General features: G+C 34.8%; 1 protein-coding gene across 1 annotated transcript in view; it reads left to right on the top strand.

The window, feature by feature from the left end:
- LOC149814536 (tubulin gamma-1 chain) overlaps positions 1-22,018 on the top strand; it is a 51,431-nt gene that overhangs the window by 5,646 nt on the left and 23,767 nt on the right. The window contains exons 2-3 of the mRNA XM_089989104.1: positions 3,839-4,039; positions 5,788-5,899. Of these exons, the coding sequence (XP_089845230.1) occupies positions 3,839-4,039; positions 5,788-5,899 (313 nt within the window). The remainder of the gene's footprint in view (positions 1-3,838; positions 4,040-5,787; positions 5,900-22,018) is intronic.

Raw genomic sequence — 22,018 nt, 5'->3', positions numbered from 1 at the left:
TGTTTTTTTGATAAAACATCAAAACAAGGAAAAATAGGGGCTTCTTTTTCTATTTTCTGTTTAAGATTCTAGAGGATCTCATGAAAATATTCAAGTGTTTATATGTGATTTGTCAAATTTCATGATAAGCTCAAAATTATTCTTAACAATCTTGTTGATGGATTTCACATCGACCACCAAAAAAAAGAAAAAAATCATTTTGTATAGAGCTAGAACTGATAGAAAAGAAGAATCTTATAATTAATAAAATAAATCAATACCATGATAAGGTGCAAAAAAAGGTGGAAGCAACAAAATATAAATGGGAAAAGGTGGTCTACTTTTTAATGCCATGTTTCTTGTATATAGTTGAAAAAGTCAAGAACTTTCTTGTTGCTTTCTGTTTATTTTCTTGAAGGCATAGAATGGAAAATTTTCCTTATGACAGTTGCAATTTTGCTTCTGAGTATCTTAAAATTTTCCCTTTTTTCTCATAGATTAGGTGTGAATGATATCATTACATGGATTACTGATGTTGGCAGATAAGATGATTATGAGCAGTTTAAAATGTTAAACATTCCTGGGTTCTCTGTCATCAGAATTTTTTATATTGATCCTGATCTCCTTTGTGCCTGATCGGTTCCTTTTTCTCTGTTGAGATCATGTTTCATCCCTAAAAGATATATCTAAGTTAGGTTTTCTACAAATTGAGACAAAAGAATTTATATTTAGTGGTCCTATTTCCTGTTAGCCACTTGGAACATAGGGTCTTTAACTGGTAAGTTGGTAGAGTTAGTAGATGTTATGTGTAGGAGAAAGATTGATATTTTATGTCTTCAAGAGACCAAATGGGTAGGTGAGAAAGCTAAAGTGATAGAACCTTGGGGATATAAGATTTGGTATACAGGAATAAATAGGAATAGGAATGGAGTAGGGATTGTTATGAGTCGTCAGTTTATAGATAATGTAGTTGAAGTCCGTAGGAAGGGTGATAGAATTTTACTTATTAAATTAGTATTAGGTACGGATATTATTAATATTATTAGTGTTTATGCACCTCAAGTAGGTTTAGATGATTCCATTAAGCATCAATTTTGGGAAGATTTAGATGGAGTAGTACAAGAGACATCTTATGGAGAAAAGCTTTTCATCGGCGGTGACCTTAATGGACATGTAGGCATTAGTAGGGATGGATTTGAGAATATCCATGGAGGCTATGGTATAGGAGAAAGAAATGAAAGTGGAGAAAGGATTTTAGATTTTTGTTTGTCCTATGATATGATCTTAGCAAACACTTGGTTTAGGAAGAGGGAGTCTCACCTAGTAACATTTAAAAGTGGGGTTAATACGAGTCAGATAGATTTTTTCCTACTTAGAAAGAGAGATAGGGGTTGTTGCATCGATTGTAAGGTTATACCAGGAGAAAGTGTAGCTACACAACATAGAGTCTTAATTTTAGATCTTAGAATTAGACAATGCCGCAAAAGGGATAGACATAGGATAGATCCTAGAATTAAGTGGTGGGCACTGAAAGGAGCTAAACAAGGAATGTTTGTAGAGCAGGTAGTTAAGGAAGTTGATTGGTGTCTCGAGGAGGATTCAGAATCAATGTGGAATAAGATAGCGGGTGGTATGAGAAAAGTAGCTAAGGAGGTATTGGGTGAGTCTAAAGGCGGTGCACCACTAGGTAAGGATACTTCATGGTGGAACGAGGATGTCAAATTAGCTATTAAGGTTAAAAGAGAGTGTTATAGAAATCTAAGTAAGAGTCGTGATAATGAGAATTTGGAGAAGTATATGATAGCAAAGAAGGAAGCTAAAAAAGTTGTTCGAAACGCGAGGGCTAAGGTATATAAGGAGGTTTATGACAAGTTGGATACCAAAGAAGGCGAGAAGGATATTTATAGGCTTGCAAAGATGAGAGATAGGAAATCGAAGGATTTGGGTATGGTTAGATGTATCAAAGATGAAACGCAAAGGGTTTTAGTCAAATATGAGGAGATTAAGGAGAGATGGAAAGATTATTTTGATAAGCTATTTAATGATAGTCATGCTCAAGATCTTGGAGACTTCTCCATTCCTTTTCATGAGATAAATCGTGACTTCATGCGCAAGATTCAAAAGAAAGAAATTGCAGAGGCTTTGAAGAAAATGAAATCAAGAAGGGCAGTTGGCCCAGATGGTATACCTATCGAGGCTTGGAAATGCTTGGGAGAGAAAGGTTTAGAATGGTTGACAAATCTTTTTAACTTGATTTGGCGAACAAATAAGATGCCTAATGAGTGGAGGAAGAGTACTTTGGTGCCTTTATATAAGAATAAGGGTGATATACAAGATTGCACAAACTATCGTGGTATAAAACTCATGAGTCATACTATGAAACTTTGGGAGAGGGTGATTGAGTCTAGGTTGAGGAAGGTTGTCATGATATCGGAGAATCAATTTGGTTTTATGCCTGGAAGATCAACTATGGAAGCTATACATCTTCTTAGACAACTTATTGAAAGATATAGAGAGAGGAACAAAGATTTGCATATGGTTTTTATTGATTTAGAGAAGGCATACGATAGAGTACCTAGGGACGTTCTCTGGTGGACAATGATGAAGAAAGGTGTTTCTCTCAAGTACATTAGTATAATTAAAGATATGTATGAAGGAGTAGTAACCAATGTCCGCACTTGTGGAGGGGTGACAACCAATTTCCCGATAACGGTTGGGTTACATCAAGGATCTGCTTTAAGCCCTTTCCTATTTGCGATAGTGATGGATGAGCTTACGAGATCAATTCAAGAAAATGTACCGTGGTGTATGTTGTTTGCTGATGATATTGTTTTGATTGATGAGTCTAGAGCTGGGGTTAATGCTAAGTTAGAATTATGGAGACAGACATTGGAAGCTAGAGGTTTTAAGTTGAGTAAGAGTAAGACTGAATATATGGAATGTCGGTTTAGTAAGCAACGAAGTAGTGATGGGAGTGTAGTGAAGCTTGGTGAGCAAGATATACCGGTGAATGATTATTTCAAATATTTGGGATCCATCATTCAAAAGTATGGAGAAATTGATGGAGATGTAAATCATAGGATAAAGGTTGGGTGGATGAAATGGAAAAGTGCTACTGGAGTGTTGTGCGATCGTAGAATGCCATTGCGGTTGAAGGGAAAGTTTTATAGGACGACTATTAGACCCGCTTTACTATATGGTACGGAATGTTGGGCTGCCAAGAGACATCATATTCAAAAAATGAGTGTAGCTGAGATGCGGATGCTTAGATGGATGTGTGGAAATACAATAAAAGATAAGATTCGGAACGAAGAGATACGTAAGAAGGTAGGTGTTGCACCCATTGAAAATAAGATGCGAGAGAATCGTTTACGGTGGTTTGGACATATTCGGCGAAGGCCTAATGATGCTCCAGTTAGAAGGTTGGAGAAATGGGAAAATATATTAGTTAAAAGAGGTCGGGGTAGGCCTAGGAAGACTTGGATGGAGATGATAGGAAAGGATATGAATGCTTTGAACCTCACCGAGGACATGGCGTTGGATAGAAATGATTGGAGGAAAAGGATTCATGTGGAAGACCCAAAATGAATTTCTTTTTTGGTTCATATCGCTGACCCCAATTGTTTTGGGATGAAGGCGTAGTTGTTGTTGTTGGTCCTATTTCCTGTTCAACAAGAAAAAATGGTGTTGAAGATACACTACTGCAATTTGATATAATTGGTACTAGAGAAGTCATGAACAATAATTATTCTGTCCTAATGCATACTGAGTGTGGTAATTTGAAATGCATTTTCTGTGTAAGATCAAACTATCTAAATCTCTGTCCAACCATAAAAGATTCCCTTGGAATATGATGCAGGGTGGAGATAGAAAAGACGTATTCTTCTATCAAGCTGATGACGAACATTACATACCAAGAGCTCTTTTGATAGATTTGGAGCCTAGGGTCATTAATGGTATTCAAAACAGTGAGTATCGGAATCTGTACAATCATGAAAACATCTTTGTGGCTGACCATGGAGGTGGTGCTGGAAATAATTGGGCGAGTGGCTATCACCAGGTCTGTCATTTCTGGTCTTGCTTACCTCATGCATTTTACTTTAACTTTCTTTTTAATGAATTTTGAAATATATTATGATTGTTCTGCTTATGGTTGAGTTCAAGTTTTGTGATGCCCAAAAACATAATCATGAATTTAAGTTCTAGAATGCAGCTTCTTGAAACATTGCATGTGATTAATAGTGGTTTGTCATGCATGGGTTGATAACATCATTAACAAGCTAATTTCCTTATGTAGACATTATATAATGTTTTGCCTTTAACATACTCTAAGCAAAACTGTAGATATCATTGTGAGATAATTTCTTTAGTCTAAATACTGGGACTGCCTTTTCAAGTACATTTTTTCAGTCATGGGATAAGATGTTAACTAGGTAGTCTGTATCTTTGTTTCCTACTTTTGTTGGATATTTTGATGCATCATGTGCCAGACATTCTTTTTTTTTTCCTCAGATTTGTTTTTCATGACAATCATTTAGATTATTGTTCCTCCATTATAAATCCCTGCAAGAGATTAAGTGAGCCTTTCACATGTTTGTAGTCAGTATGCGCATGTGCTTATGAGAACATGCATCTCATATATTACATTTGAACAGAATACTTTTAAAGGGGACTTTATAGCTAGTCAAGGTATAATTGTGTGATTGACGGTATATGTCTTAGATGTCTTAACACATTAAATGTTTGCTTGATATGAGTAGCTGTTAATTTCTGACTGGTTCTTACCTGAAGTGAGATACTAGTTTGTACTACCGACCTGAAGTTAGTTGAGCTGCATTTACGTGCATGGACCTAACTCTCTTCTGTGTCACAAGGACGTGGGTACAAGTACATGGTGCAATGCTGGTATTTCTCTTTAGTTCCCAAAAAAAGGAAGAAAAAAAAACACCGGTAAGTCTCATTGAACTATGCATGCATAATATATAATGTATGTATCTGTGGAAGCATTCAGCACCATCATCATGATGTGGGGGATAAGGAATAAAATGAATAGGGGTTCCATTTGGGTCAATTTTGACTCAAAACATACAGTGAGATTTGCCAGAATGTGGCTGGCCTAATTAATCATTGTAACTAAAAATTACTTTTTGCCATAGTCACAAATATCGGTATCGACTATATCTCTGCAAGGCTATTTCTTGCGATATTATAGGTTTGGTGATAAATCTCAGAAAAATCTCAGGGATTAAAAAAACAAAAATATATAAAAATAACAAAAATAAGTAAGAAAATATCATGTTTAGATAATAAAATATATATAATAAAATAAATAAGTAAAAAATGCAAAATAAAGAAGAAAAACACATTTAAGATATAGAAAATAAATAAAAACAGTAACAATAATTGATAATATCATGATATTATCACAAGAATATCACGATATTCTAGTGATAATATTGCGATATTATCAAATTGGCAATATTTTCAAAATATCATGATATTTTACCTCTAATATCTTTTGCTGAAAATACAGTGATGATATCACGATATTTGTGTTTCTCCTTCTGGGTTTGAAACTTTCTTGCTTAACTTTATGTTTTCTTTTGCCCTTTTTTCTGGCCTAATGTTTTGGTATGGATCTCAACATGAATCATTTCATGACCAGGCATTCCATTGGGACAAGAAATACATTACCTCTTCTGCTTTGACTTGTCTTTTCATTTTTATGTAATATATTTGTTATCTATGCTCTCTTAGGAAAGACTATCCTTAGATTGCTGTTGTTCTAATTAATCTACTATTTCTTAGGGAGAGCAAGTTCAGGAAGATATAATGGACATGGTGGACAGAGAAGCTGATGGAAGCGACAGCCTTGAGGGTTTTGTTCTCTGTCATTCTATAGCTGGGGGCACAGGCTCAGGTTTCCCAGTTTAAGAACTTTGTTTTGCTGCATTTTTTTTTGTTTTCGAATTTGAATGACTATGCAGTCTATTGCTAACATTCATGTTTAGATACTTGATACTCTCTTAATTATTTTTGGATTGCATGCTGTGCATATTAAACTTATAAAATCATGTGCAAAATCTTTCACTTATATGAAAAAAAGAACCGAGATCATCCTAGAAAAGAAGTTTATCTGGTACAACACTTTGTTTCATGAATTAGATTTTATGCATTGCATACTGTTAAAAATATATATTTATATCTTTATTTTAGACATTTCCCACCAGTGGTATTTTTGTCATTTCACACATGTAATAGGGACTGTCCACTAGAGACAATTTAGTCTTTTTGTTTGTTTTTATTTTTGTATCCTTTTTTGTTTGTTGTAAGGGCATTATGGTCTTAATCAAGGTTGTAAGTATTGTATTGTTACCTGTATCGGTCGGGCCCAAAGTAACACCGTATCGTAAATTTTTAATATTTTTTTTTAAAATCTAAAAAAATCAGAAAAAATGAGCAAAAATTCTAAAAAAAATCATATTACATGAAACAATGATGAATTGCACAAAATACAACCATAAAATCACATATGAAACATTTATGTCTGTATGAGCTGCAAAGGACATCATCAAACATCCACTAATATAGAATCATAGATAATATTGTATGCATATCGTACAAGAACAATGCAAAATATTAAATATCTTGCAGTTAAGAACATGCCACAAGACTCATACTTTTATATTGCATAAACGAAAACAAAATATCCAAGTTTCTAAACAATTAAGTGTTAAACAATCGAGTTTTTTTAAAATATATTACATAAAACCTCAATAATCATAATCATCTTGTTCATCATTATTACCTTCTTCTTCTTCTCTTCCTTCTATACATCGTCCAGTGTTGTGAAAAGCGTTGAGGCGTAGCGAGGCGCTCCACCAAAATATGAGGCGAGGCGTAAGCCTCAAATTTTTTTTTTGAAAACTTAAAAAAAACTATAAAAAATATCTAAAATTACAAATAAATAAAAAATGCTTTATTGATGAAGCAACAACCAACAAGAAAAAAAATCTCAAATAAATACTGAAAAATATGAGATTAACATGTAAAAGTAACATTAAAGCAACAATTCTATTTTCTATGTGACCTGCAATACACAGATTTGAAATTCAATCTATTTCTGTTTTCTACTATGTTACATGCAAAATACAAGCTGTGGTCTTTGAGTAAAGAGGCATCAATACAATGGCTTGAAGATGAGTAACATTAAAGCCACAATTAAAATTATAAGAAAATAAGGTGTCAAGCACACTTAGCAAGATAAGAAAACAACAAAAATAATTTAGAAACAACATATAGTAAAAATCAACCACTAGTGTTGTTCTTTACCAGTTTTAAGAATAAACATTATGACCAACAACAAGGCCAAACTAGCAACTCAGATATTCACAAATAATCATTATGTTATACCGAGCTTTTAACATAATCAGTAGCTGCCAATACAAACATGCACGCATGCACACACACATAGACACACATATAAATGTATATACAATGCATGTTGTACAACATAAATTCTATCTATTTTATGTTGTATACCAGCCCAAAATTTAACGCTAAAAGAGAGTAGAACTCAATCAAACTGCAGACTGTTATGTCACACAGAAAAATAACAGAAAAGAAAAATATATACAAATTTCTTTCATATCTAAATGACAGAAAAATAACAGAAAAGAAATTTTGTAAATGAAGAGGGGAAGGAGCATTACCTAAATGAAGAAACTTGCGTGTGGCCGGGAGAGAGACTATGTGTGAGAGACGAGAGAGAGACTACGTGTGAGAGACGAGAGAGAGACTGTGTGTGAGAGACGAGAGAAACTTTGTGAGAAAAATACGAGATAGAGAGAGACTGCGTGAAAACATATATAGGGTCGGGGGCCCTTTTTTAAACCCTAATTTTTGGTCAAATGAGGACTTTGACCCCTCATTTAACCAAAATTTCAAGGCGTGCGCCTCAAGGCCTATGAGGCGCACGCCTCAGGGCTTTTATGCCTTATCCTTGCGCCTCAAGGCATAAAGCCCCTCGCGAGGCACGCTTTTTGCGCCTTGAGGCGCGTTTTTAATAACACTGGCATCGTCTCTAAGATACGTGAGGTTTTCAACATCTACCTCATGTGCTCATTCCACATTAATCCACTGAATATCCTTTTCATTCAAAAGAGTTTTTGCTTTTTCTTCAACCTATGCATCCAATTCATCAAAATGTTTCAAATTGATGTGATCAAATTTCTCTTTGTGCCTCCTTGATGATAACTTGTCGATTTGCCTAAAAAGATGACATGAAAAAATTAAAATTAGTTGGGTTTTGAATGATATAAAAAAAACTTTAAATAAACACATGAAAACAACAAATAAACTTTATAATTTTAAATTATATATACCTTTACCTTGGTCGTAAGTTATAGCAAACGTAAACGAGGCATTAAGCCTTTTATGCTCCAATCTATTTCTTCTTTTGGTATGGATTTGCTCAAAGACACTTCAATTTCTCTCTCATCTACTTGCACTATATGTTTGGCTAAGAATGCAAATGCAAAAGTTCTCAAATTTGAAGCATCACTTATAAACTTGGCACACCACATGTTTGAAAAAAAAAACAAGAAAATGAGAAATCAATAAGACAATAGCAGATATACAATCATATAAAACATCATAACTAAATAACAATATGAAATTAAGATTGAAATATACAATAAATCACCTGGATGCATCGTGGTATGGTTTCACAATGCTGCAGGTCTCCCCATATTATATAATACATTATCATAAGTTTTCATTTTATTATGAATTCGATCTTGAATGCTATAATTAGGGTTCAACCTTTTGATGACATTCCTGTCCATTTTAAGCGTAGGGAAGTATCTAAATCTATGTCACATGGGCATAGATGTGGATACAGAAGGTACTACATGACAAGTTTAAAAAATGTGGGTACGGGGACATGGCTATATATATGTGTGTTTAGGGGGGGGGGGTGTTTGTTTCATTTTAAAAAGTCCGAAAATGGGTCTTTTCTTTTTTTACAAGGGGTAAAATAAATTTTTTTACCAAAGTTTGACTCAGATCTAGACCAGAGTCTAGACTCCTGCCTAATTAAGACCTGGGTCAGACTTAGGTCTGATTCAGATCTAGATCAGATACAAGTCTGGGTCTGACCCAAGAATGATATATATATATATGTCAGTCTTGACTTTGACCCAAGTTTGACTTGGACCCTGATTCCTATATAAGTTAGACTCAAATATGATTCAAACTTGGATTAGATTGGACCCAAGCCTGATTCAGACTTAGGTCAGATCCAAGCCTAATTCAAATCTGGTCTGGGTCTGATCCAAGAATGATTCAGTTATACTTATAACATCTTTAGCCCTGGATCTAATCCTAATTCAAGAATTGTCTGAGTTTTATCCAAGAATGATTCAGTTATAGCACCTGGACCTAGACCAGAGTCCTTTCCCAGCTTGATTGAGACCTGGGTCAGACTCATGTCTAACTCTTCTCGAAGATTCCATGTCTTATAGACAACTTATTGGGTCTCTTATCAATCACCACACTCGATATAGCCCATGTTGTTCACTCTGCCAGCCAATTCCAGCATGCTTCAACCATTGTTCACATCAATGCTTCTTTAAGAATCGTTAGATATATCAAGAACTCCATAAATAAAGGGTTTTTCTTATCCTCATTTTTGTCCTTAGATTTGCTTGCTTATACTGATGCAGATTGGAGAGAGAATTCCAATGATAGAGTTTATACCACTAGTTTTTGTATATTTTTAGGAGACTCGTTAATTTTGTGGAGATGCATAAAGCAACAAAAAGTTTCCCTATCGTCTACTGAAGTTGAGTATAGAGTAATGACCATGATTTGGTTGAGAAATCTCCTCAAAGATGTGGGTATTGTTATCTCTAAACCTTCGAAGATTTATTATGACAACAAAACTATAATCTACATTTCCATGAGCACACCAAACACATAGAGATGGACTGCCACTATGTTCATGATGAATTTTTGAGAGGAACTGTTGAGTTGTCGTATGTCACTTCTGAATTTCAGCTTGCAGACTTCTTTATGAAAACTCTTCCTATATCTCATTTTTTATTCCTTCTCAACAAATTTCGGTGATCACATCGTAAGTTTGAAGGGGTGTTAAAAATATATATTTATATCTTTATTTTAGACATTGCCCCTGGGGGTATTTTTGTCATTTCACATGTGTAATAGAGACTGTCCACTAGGGACAATTTAGTCTTTTTGTTTGTTTTTATTTGTGGTTTTTTTGTTTGTTGTAAGGGCATTATAGTCTTAATGATCATAGAATCGTTGGGAGCTCCCAATGACTCTTGAGAGCTCCCCAAGGCCATAGGTTTAGAAGGGGCTTTCCCCCTCCTTTGTATTAATGATTTCTCAAGCATTTTCTCATTCAATAATACTTATATATTTTTTATGTTTGTGACCCTCTAGTGGCTTGTTTTTGTGCGACTCCTTGTAGAATTGTATTTTGCCCATAAGTGACATTTTGTATTTGTGTATTTTTGTGCTCTTGTAGCCCTTAGTGGCACTCTTATGTATTTCATCTTGTTTCATTACACATACTTCATAATAGAGATGAGATTTGGCTATGTAGTCAAGTATGCTAAGGTATTGCCTAGGCAACCTAGGCACTGGGGAAACACCCTCCTAGCGAGTGCTTAGGTGAGACGTTGTTATGAACTTACTTTGGATCTAGGTCGGACCCTCCAAGAAGCTCGACTAATTTGGGTGCTTTTGAGATCATCTTAGCGATGCACTGGAGCTGGTTCACGCTGAACCCAACACACGGGCTGCTGCAGCTTCAAGTTGGAGAGAGAGAGAGAGAGAGAGAGAGAGAGAGAGAGAGAGAGAGAGAGAGAGAGAGAGAGAGAGAGAGAGAGAGATTGTTTACTTTGAAAAAATCTTGGCTGGCTCTTGTTTTGAATTATTCCAGCCTAAGAATAACTCCCATTCATTGAAATTTCAAATCACCAATACAAGAATTATAAACAAACAAACCTAGTCTCTTGACACTTCCACAAATTTGATGTCCCCTATATGGAATCCATGACCCCACCAACAATTAAGACCTAAACCCAAACTTATTCGTTTAATCATTTAGACTAGACTGACCATCTCATGGCTCACCCTAATTGCAACCGGTAACAAATATCGGTGATATTTTGAGATATTGCAATAATATCACTGCAAATTGATAAAATGATATAAAGGCAAAATCTCGCGATATTTTGATAATATCAGAAATTTATATATATCATGATAATATCAGTTGCGTTTACTTTTTTATATCTTAAATATGTTTTTTCTTCTTTCCTTTATATTTTTTACTAATTTATTTTATTTTATTTGCAGTTTATTATCTAAATGTGTTATTTTTTTACTTATTTCTGCTAGTTATATATATATATATATGTTTTTTTTTGTAAGTGACAATATTTTTCCAAGATTTTCTCAAGATTTATCAACTAAACATATTGTGGGAAATTGCCTTGCCTAGATATAGCCAAGACCAATATTTGTGACTATGATTGCAACCAAGAACAACAACAACAACAACTATGCCTTCATCCCAAAACAATTGGGGTCAGCGATATAAACCAACAAAGAAAATCATTCTGGGTCTTCCACATGAATCCTTCTCCTCCAATCATTTCTATCGAATGCCATGTCCTCGGTGAGGTTCAAAGCATTCATATCCTTTCCTATCATCTCCATCCAAGTCTTCCTAGGCCTACCCCGACCTCTTTTAACTAATATATTTTCACATTTCTCCATCCTTCTAATTGGAGCATCATTTGGTCTTTGCCGAATATGTCCAAACCACCGTAAACGATTCTCTCTCATCTTATTTTCAATGGGTGCAATGCCTACCTTCTTAGGTATCTCCTCATTCCGAATCTTATCTTTTATTGTATTTTCACACATCCATCTAAGCATACACATCTCAACTGCACTCATTTTTTGAATATGATGTCTCTTGGCAGCCCAACATTCCGTATCATATAGTAAAGCGAGCTTAATAGTCGTCATATAAAACTTTCCCTTCAACAACAATGACATTCTACGATCGACAACACTCCAGTTGTACTTTTCTATTTCATCCACCCAACCTTTATCCTATGATTTACATCTTCATCAATTTCTCCATACTTTTGAATGATAGGTCCCTAATATTTGAAACAATCATCCACCGGTATTTCTTGCTCACCAAGCTTCACTACACTCCCATCACTACTTCGTTGCTTACTAAATCGACATTCCATATATTCTGTCTTACTCTTACTTAACTTAAAACCTCTTGCTTCCAATGTTTGTCTCTATAATTCTAACTTAGCATTAACCCCAGCTCTAGACTCATCAGCAAACAACATACACCATGGCACATTTTCTTGAATTGATCTCGTAAGCTCATCCATCACTATAGCAAATAAGAAATGACTTAAAGCAGATCCTTGATGTAACCCAACCGTTATAGGAAAATTGGTTGTCACCCCTCCACAAGTGCGGACATTGGTTACTACTCCTTCATACATATCCTTAATTATACTAATGTACTTGAGAGAAACACCTTTCTTCATCATTGTCCACCAGAGAACGTCCCTAGGTACTCTATTGTATGCCTTCTCCAAATCAATAAAATCCATATGAAAATCTTTGTTCCTCTCTCTATTTCTCTCATTAAATTGTCTAAGAAGATGTATAGCTTCCATAGTTGATCTTTCAGGCATAAAACCAAATTGATTCTCCGATATCATGACAACCTTCCTCAACCTAGACTCAATCACCCTCTCCCAAAGTTTCATAGTATGACTCATGAGTTTTATACCACGATAGTTTATGCAATCTTGTATATCACCCTTATTCTTATATAGAGGCACCAACATACTCTTCCTCCACTCATTAGGCATCTTATGATTGCAACCAAGAACCTGAACCATAATTTGTGACTATGAAGGCAAGTGCCTAGGGTTTAACTAGCAACAAATTATACAAAAGTATTTTTTTTAATGAAATCATAATTTTAATAATAAGATTTTACAAATTCTTTAGATTTTTAAGTTTCGACCAAATTTATTTGGATTTCTAGGCAACCCTAGTACTTTTGACTGCAAAGAGATTTGTTAGTATTAAACAGCCATTGATGTATCACTTGTATACTTTTCATATTATAAATTTTCACTAAAACTTTCAAGCTATGTTGCCGTGACACAACACTTAGGGTGCCGGGTACTAGTACCTGGACACGGCATTTGCCGTGTCCTATATTATATTATATTTTCAATATATAATGTATATTTTAGATATATAATATATATTTTCAGTATATATTTTAGATGTAATATATATTTTAATATATATTTTAGTATAGTATATATTTTAGATATATCATGTATATTTTTCAGTATATATTTAGCTGTGTCCCCATACCCACATTTTTTGGAATTGCCGTGTCGTAGCCTCCATACCCGTACCCAGGTGACATAGCTTTCAAGATTGATATTGTGTGGGAAATAAAATTTTGTAATGTATGGTCATGTCATCGGTTAACCCAAAAGACAGGTTAATAAGGGAACCCACCTTATCCTTTTAGCACAGGTACTTGAGACTAGCTGTGTCACACCTATCTTTCTTGATCATAGCAGGAAGGACCATCCTGCTTTTAGCAAAATACTTCAAAGGGCAATGGATCGAGTTGTTTTAAGAATCTGGAGGTTTTTATATTATTTCAAAGCATCACCAAGGATGTCACTGAACTTTTGAAAATATTGCAATACCATTGCAATAATATTCATATTTATCATGGTATCATTGGAATTTTTTTATATTTCTAAATTTTGTATACTTGATTTTTTTTAATCTAAAGCATTTCTACCTTTCCTTTCCCTTTTGCAAATAGATATTAGTAAAATTCATTCTTTCTTTTCTTGTCAATATAAATTTTTTATGCTTTTATTTTTTAGATGTTCCTTGACATTTTCCTAAAATTTATAAGAAAGCCTATAATATCCCAATAAATTTCCTTGTGAAGATGTTGTCAGGGTAGGGATGTAGACCATGGTTGCCAGTTGAGGAAGCGGGAGCGGGAAGCGAGTCAGTTTCAAAATTTTAGGAAGGGGGAAGCGTGGGACGACTTAGGAGCGAATCAGGAATCGTCTTGGAAGTGAACCGGAAGCGAGGGGGAAGCGAAAAAGGAGAAAAAATAAAAATAAAAATTTGAAAAAAATGGGGGAAGCATGTTTCCCATTAAAGGAAAGCGCACTTCCCATAAAAGGGAAGCGCGCTTCCCAAAAAAAATGGTGCTTTCCCGCTCATTTTGGAAGCACAACGTTTCGCGCTTCCCCACTTACCTAGGCGCTTCCGGTAACTCTTATGTAGACAATTCAAATCATAGTTGCCAGAGTAGGAAGCTGTTTGAGAATCAGAATCAGGAGGCAGTCATTCAAAATTTTTAGAGGATTTGGGAAGTGGGAAGCGAGTAAGAAGCAATAAGGGGGAATCGTTTGGGAAGCGGTATATGAAATTGGAAGAAATACTGATAAAATGATGGATGCAAGAAAAAAAATTTAAGAAATGAAGTTTTTTTAGGAGAGAAGTATATTAATGAATAACTAAGAAAAATAACGTTTACAATCAACAACTATATCATCTTATTAGAAAAAAATATCTTAGATCATTTGAGAGAACAACACACCAATATACATTCATTAGAAGTGCAAGACATTTAAAACAGCTTAATAAGTTTATTTTGGATTTTGGATACAAAACATTGAAATAATAAAAAAAAATTGTGCAGCAATTAATGCATAATAAGCGGTATATTACAATCTAAGGAACTTTAACTAGGTTTAACAATATAAGCCACCTATTATATGATATTTAATAAAAAAAGGCATATAGACAATGTTATATAAATCCAGACCTATAAAAGGATATCTAATGCCAATATAGTGGAAAATACCTTTACTTTTGAAATGATTTACACTAGAAAAGGGGTATGCATTGAAAAAGGTTATTTCTTATGCCCTTAAAGTTTTTGATTTAGCACATGCAAAATAGTTTACCTAAGTTTAGGAATTAAAATTCCTATATATAAGGAATTGAAAGTCCTTAACATGGGATTTAGAATTCTCATACCCAAAATTCCTAGGTATGGAAGGAAATATAGCTTCCAATCATGTCGTGGTTGCGAATCACGATTCCCATGTGATGGGAAGCACAACTCCCATATGATGGAAAGCACGACTCCCTTGTTCGTGAATCGCAAATCTCATGGCTAAGACGTGCTATTCCGAACCACTTTTGATTCCCGCTTCCTAGGGATCTTGATTCCTTTGCTGTAAGAGCACTTCTGGTAACTATGGTTCGGATTTGGATCGGATGTGTCCGATACCGGATCTGACTAATCAGATGTTATCTAAACAGATTCGGATTCAGAAGGACGGTGAAAAGTGTTAAATTGTATTAATAATTCATATATATATATATATACCCACTAGGGGTAAAATAGTCTTTTCACATGTAACACATATTCATATGAATATGTTTTTTTCCTTTTTCTTCTTTTTTCTTTTTTTTACTTTTAGTTATTGCATAATAGGAGGGGTCCACCATAGAGTCGTTGGAGGGGTCCAACGACTCTATGGAAGCCCCTCTTTGGGTCCCATTTGTGTATAAACAAGGGGCTTTGCCCCATGTATTTGTCAAGCTTTTCTCAATAAGATCTGTTATATTTTTTAGCTCTTTCTCATTTGGTGTATTTGGTGTTTTTATCTATTGCCACTTTGTGGCTTATTGTTTTCTTGCCCATTAGTGGCCTATTGCTTGTGTGCTTATGCATTTCCTAGTCACTTAGTGACGTTATCTTTTCTCTTTAGTGTTTCGTGACATGGTATCAAAGCTTTGGTCGATGTTTGAGTAATTCTTTAAGTATCACTCTTTTTGCTTTTCATTAAACTCCTCCAAGATGGCCGTCAAAGACTCAAAGATCGATCTTTCATTTAAATTGAATGGAATAAATTATAGAATGTGGGCGGCCGACATGGAAAACAACTTCAAAGGTAAAAGACTTTGGGGATATGTATGCGGAACCATTCCAGAACCACAATTGAAGCTTACAAAGGAGGGAAATGAAAAAAAAGCCTTGAATGAAGAAGATAAGGCCAAAGCTATTCAAGAATACCTATCTAAAGTTGAAGATTGGGAAAACGAGCATGCCAAGATATTGGCGTGGTTCATGAATAATATGGAGCTCAAAATATGGGTCAATCTTGCAAAATTCAAGAAAACAAATAAAGCTTGGTTCTTTATGAAAGGTATGTGCACTAAAAAAAGACCTTGCTAGGCATTTCTTTTTGCAAGAAAAAATAAGAGGAACTAAGCATGGGAACATGAGCATTAGAGACTATTATAGTGCTCTATCCCCATTATGGGATGAACTTGCTCTTCTCAAACCACAATGGGAATGAAGTGCTATTGCTACGAGGCAAGAGCAAATGGAGAGAGAGAGGTTTTTTCAATTTATTCATGGGCTTCGTCCCAAATTTGAACAACTAAGAGGGTCCTTTCTTTATAAGGCTTCTACCCCTCTTAGTGAAAATTTAGCCGACTTGTGTCAAGAAGAAACTCGCTTGGTTCTAAAGAAAGATATTGATGAGGTTCATGCGGTATCAAGACCGGGAAACAATATGAGAACATATAAACCGTCTTATTTTTGAAAAAATAACAATTGTGGAGGAAGAAAAATTATCTATCACCATTGTAATAAACTGGGTCACCTTCGACCGGATTCTCCTAAGCTCAAAAGAAATGTGACTTCCATTAGAGAGTGTCCAAGCAATTCAAGTGAAGAATAAAAAAAGATGGAGATATAAAAGACTCCATTATACAACTCATTAAAACTCTCCAACAATTCATGAGGATCAATTCTTTCACACCTACCACCTTCGGTACTGCGATCTCATCAATTCCCGGTATGTCCTCTTGGATTCTTGATTCGGGTGCCTCTTTCCACATGACTTTGAATGCATCCCTTTTGTCAAAACCAAGTTTCAATTTTTTTAAATCCTTTGTTTCCACGGCCGATGAAACATCATTAGATGTCGAAGGAATGAGAAACCTTGAAAAAGTTTATGATCAAAACAAAGAATTTCATGTTCCAAAAATTAGAATCATTTCAAAACTCAATTTAAATATCTTTTCAGTCTCTCAAATCACCGATTTTGGGTGTAGTGTCTCTTTTTCACCAACCAATTGCTACGTGCAGGGTTTTCGGTCCGAGAAGCAGATTGGGCAAGGCCATAGAAGATGAAACCTATATTACATGGATTTTTTGTCTTTACGTCCAAATCCTTTTGTAATCATGTTCAATCTAAAGATCCTGAGACTTGGCACACAAGGCTTGGTCATCCTAGTATTTCCAAGTTGTATCTGTTTTCATTTTTGAAGAAATTTTGTTATGAAAAATATTTAATTCCAATGATTGTATCCTTAGGAAAATGCATTTGCTTCCGTATTCACATAGTAATTTTGTTTTCAAAAGACCATTTGAACTAGTGCATTTCGATGTATGGAGACCGACACCCGTTATGTTTAAGGGAGGTTATTCCTATTATGTTGTCTTTATTGATGATTTTACTAGATACACATGGGTGTATTTTATTAAAAGCAAATCCGATGTCTTTTTCAATTTTAAAGAATTTCATGTTCTTATTCAAAATCAATTTCAAAATAATATAGCTATTTTTAGATTTGATTCCAAAGGGGAATATATGCCAAAGAATTTCAAAACTATCTTAAATTAAACAACATTATACACCAAAGATCTTGTCCAAAAATTCCTCAACAAAATGGTCTTGCCGAGAGAAAACATAGGCATTTCATTGAAACAACAAGGATTCTTCTTGTTTATAAAAATGTTCCAAAGAATTTTTGGGCCGAAGCTATTCTTACCGCAACTTATCGCATAAATCGTATGCCTTCCTCTTCTTTAAAAAATGCTTCTTCTTTTAAAAAATTGTTCAAAATTTCTTCGGATTTTAAAAGATTAAGAGTTTTTTGTTGTAAGTGCTTTGTTCATTTTCAAAGACAAGATAAATTATCACCAACAACTCTTGAATGTGCTTTTATTTGCTATGGTGAAAATAAAAAATGTTATAGATGTTATGATATTCACAACAAACTTTATGTCTCAAGAAATGTAACCTTTCTTGAAGAACAAAATGGTTTTGAAATTCAAAAAGCTAAAGAAGAGATTGATTATTCTTTTCTATTTGACTTATTACCTAAAGTTAAGTCTAAAAGTGATTTAATTTGTGATCATACTTATAATGACAATTCACATCAAAATTGTGATTTGTCACATCCAATTGTTGATTCTCACAATGAGGATCCTAATGATATGCATGTGTATACTCGGCGTGAGGGCAATGAACATCAAAGTGCTTTCGATGGATACTCTCAAGACATCTCCTTGGAAGATCAAGTTGAAGAAATCTAACTTAGGTGATCTTCTATGAATAGTAGACCTCCTTAAAAATTTGTGTCATATGATTTGTTTTCTCAACATATAGAACTTGTCTAACGATGATACATTCCTATCATGAACCTTTCAATTTTAAAGAGACTAAGCAACATCGGCATTGGATTGATGCTATGAGACTTGAACTAGAAGCTCTTAATAAAGTCAACACTTGGACCATCATAAGTCAATCATTAGGAAAAAAGGCTATTGGATGTAAATGAATTTATAAGGTCAAAACTAAGAGCGATGGAACATTAGAAAGATACAATGCTAAGTTAGTTGATCAAGGATATGCCCAAGAATATGGAATCGATTGTGAGGAAACTTTTGCCCCGATAGCTAAGATGACTAGTGTACGAACCTTGATTGCTTTAACATCTATTAAACAATGGCTTATCTATCAACTAGATGTTAATAATGCATTTTTAAATGGAAATCTTTGTGAAGAAGTGTTTATGGATCTTCCGCCGGGTCTTGAGATTGGTAAAGAAAACATTCTGAAACTTAACAAAGCTCTTTATGGTCTCAAACAAGCTCCAAAAGATTGATATGATCTTTTTAGCAAAGTTGTTGCTAATGGTTTTATCTTTTGTTATACTGAAACAACTTTATTTGTTAAGACTGCATGAGATCACATAACTATCTTATTGTTATATGTTGATGACATGATCATTATTGAAAATGATAAAAAAGACATTGAGCTTATTAAAAATATTCTCAAAGAAAATTTTGATATGTCTGACCTTAGTTTTTTAAGGTATTTTTTAGGGATCTAAGTTGTATATTTTTCTAAGGGGTTACATAAGACATTATTGCTCGGTTTGGATTAACTGATGCAAAAAAGTGGAGACTCTAGAAGTAATCAATATCAAGATGAGAGTCAATAATGGAACTCCTTTAGCAGATCTCACTTTTATTGTCAGCTGATTGGTTCACTAACATATTTGTTTATTACCAGGCCAGATATTACTCATGTTGTTCACAGTGCAAACCAATTTCAGACTGCTCCTAGTTCGATTCACATGTCGACTGTCATGCAAATTATCGTATATTTAAAGGAAAGCATAACAAAATGACTATTCTTATCCTCCTCTTAATCTTCTAATTTAATTGCTTATACTGACTCTGATTGGAGGGAGGTAACCCCGATGATCATTTCTACAACAGACTATTGTGTTTTTCTTGGAGAGTCATTAATTTCTTGGAGATGTTAGAAGCAACAAAAAGTTTCTCTTTCTTCCACAGAAGCTGAGTACAGTGCGATGACCACCATTACCACTGAACTTGTTTGGTTGAGTTTGCTCAAGGATATGAGCGTCCTCTTTTCTACTCCTTCGAAGCTGTGTTGCGACAACAAAAGTGCTATTTACATTGCTAACAACCATACCTTTCATGAACGAACAAAGCATATAGAGATTGATTGCCACTATGTTCGAGATGAATTTTTACAGGACACTATTCAACTACCTTACATTACTTCAGAGTATCAACTAGCGGACTTCTTCACCAAAGCATTGCCATCGCCTCGCTTCTACTTTCTCTTCAGCAAACTCTCGGTGATTTCATCGTGTGTTTTAGGGGGGGTGTTAAATTGTATTAATAATTCATATATATATATATATATATATATATATTGTAATACCCACTAGGGGTAAAATAGTTTTTTCACATGTAACATGCATATTCATTTTAGTTATACTCCGCCTGGGTATAACTGTTTAGTTATACACTGCCGGTCTCAAGCCCGGATAAAGGAGGAGGGTTGCGGTAGGCCACTGACAACCAACATAAAAACTTAGTCATACCCTATGAATATGAACCAATATGAGAATTTCGTTGGGGCGTTCCCTACTGAGCGACGCGTTGTACTCTATAGGCCCAGAGGCAGTGATAAATGGGCAAGGGTTGCTAGGTCGTCGCCAGAAGTGACGCGTCACACCGGCGCCCGGGTGTGGTGTCAAATAGGCAAGGGTTCCCTCACTTTGTTGGACGGATGGGGGTAAATAAGTTAGTCCAAGACCATAAAATTAAGTTAGCCACTTGGAACATAGGGTCTTTAACTGGTAAGTTGGTAGAGTTAGTAGATGTTATGTGTAGGAGAAAGATTGATATTTTATGTCTACAAGAGACCAAATGGGTAGGTGAGAAAACAAAAGTGATAGAACCTTGGGGATATAAGATTTGGTATATAGGAATAAATAGGAATAAGAATAGGAATGAAGTAGGGATTGTTATGAGTCGTGAGTTTATAGATAATGTAGTTAAGGTTCGTAGGAAGGGTGATAGGATTTTACTTATTAAATTAGTATTAGGTACGAATATTATTAATATTATTAGTGTTTATGCACCTCAAGTAGGTTTAGATGATTCCATTAAGCATCAATTTTGGGAAGATTTAGATGGAGTAGTACAAGGGATATCTTATGGAGAAAAGTTTTTCATCGGCGGTGACCTTAATGGACATGTAGGCATAAGTAGGGATGGATTTGAGAGTATCCATGGAGGCTATGGTATAGGAGAAAGAAACGAAAGTGGAGAAATGTTTTTAGATTTTGGTTTGTCCTATGATATGATCTTAGCAAACACTTGGTTTAGGAAGATGGAGTCTCCCCTAGTAACATTTAAAAGTGGGGTTAATACGAGTCAGATAGATTTTTCCTACTTAGAAAGAAAGATAGGGGTTGTTGCATCGATTGTAAGGTTGTACCGGGAGAAAGTGTAGCTACACAACATAGAGTCTTAATTTTAGATCTTAGAATTAGACAATGCCGCAAAAGGGATAGACATATGATAGATCCTAGAATTAAGTGGTGAGCACTGAAAGGAGCTAAACAAGGAATGTTTGTAGAGCAGGTAGTTAAGGAAGTTTATTGGTGTCTCGAGGAGGATTTATAATCAATGTGGAATAAGATAGCGGGTGGCATGAGAAAGGTGGCTAAGGAGGTATTGGGTGAGTCTAAAGGCAGTGCACCGCTAGGTAAGGATACATCATGGTGGAACGAGGATGTCAAATTAGCTATTAAGGTTAAAAAAGAGTGTTATAGAAATCTAAGTAAGAGTCGTGATAATGAGAATTTTGAGAAGTATATGATAGCAAAGAAAGAAGCTAAAAAAGTAGTTCGAAACGCGAGAGATAAGGTATATAAGGAGGTTTATGACAAGTTGGATACCAAATTGGACGAGAATGATATTTATAGGCTTGCAAAGATGGGAGATAGAAAATCGAGGGATCTGGGTATGGTTAGATGTATCAAAGATGAAACGCAAAGGGTTTTAGTCAAAGATGGGGAAATTAAGGAGAGATGAAAAGATTATTTTGATAAGCTATTTAATGGAAGTCATGCTCAGGATCTTGGAGACTTCTCCATTCATTTTCATGAGATGAATCGTGACTTTATGCGCAAGATTCAAAAGAAAGAAATTGCAGAGGCTTTGAAAAAAATGAAATCAAGAAGGGTTGTTGGCCCATATGGTATACCTATC

The sequence above is a fragment of the Nuphar pumila genome, chromosome 15 (assembly GCF_984573655.1).
Source record: "Nuphar pumila chromosome 15, dmNupPumi1.hap1.1, whole genome shotgun sequence".
Taxonomy (NCBI): Eukaryota; Viridiplantae; Streptophyta; class Magnoliopsida; order Nymphaeales; family Nymphaeaceae; genus Nuphar; species Nuphar pumila.
Note: the sequence above shows the minus strand (reverse complement) of the source record. Positions and strands in the feature narration are given on the sequence as shown.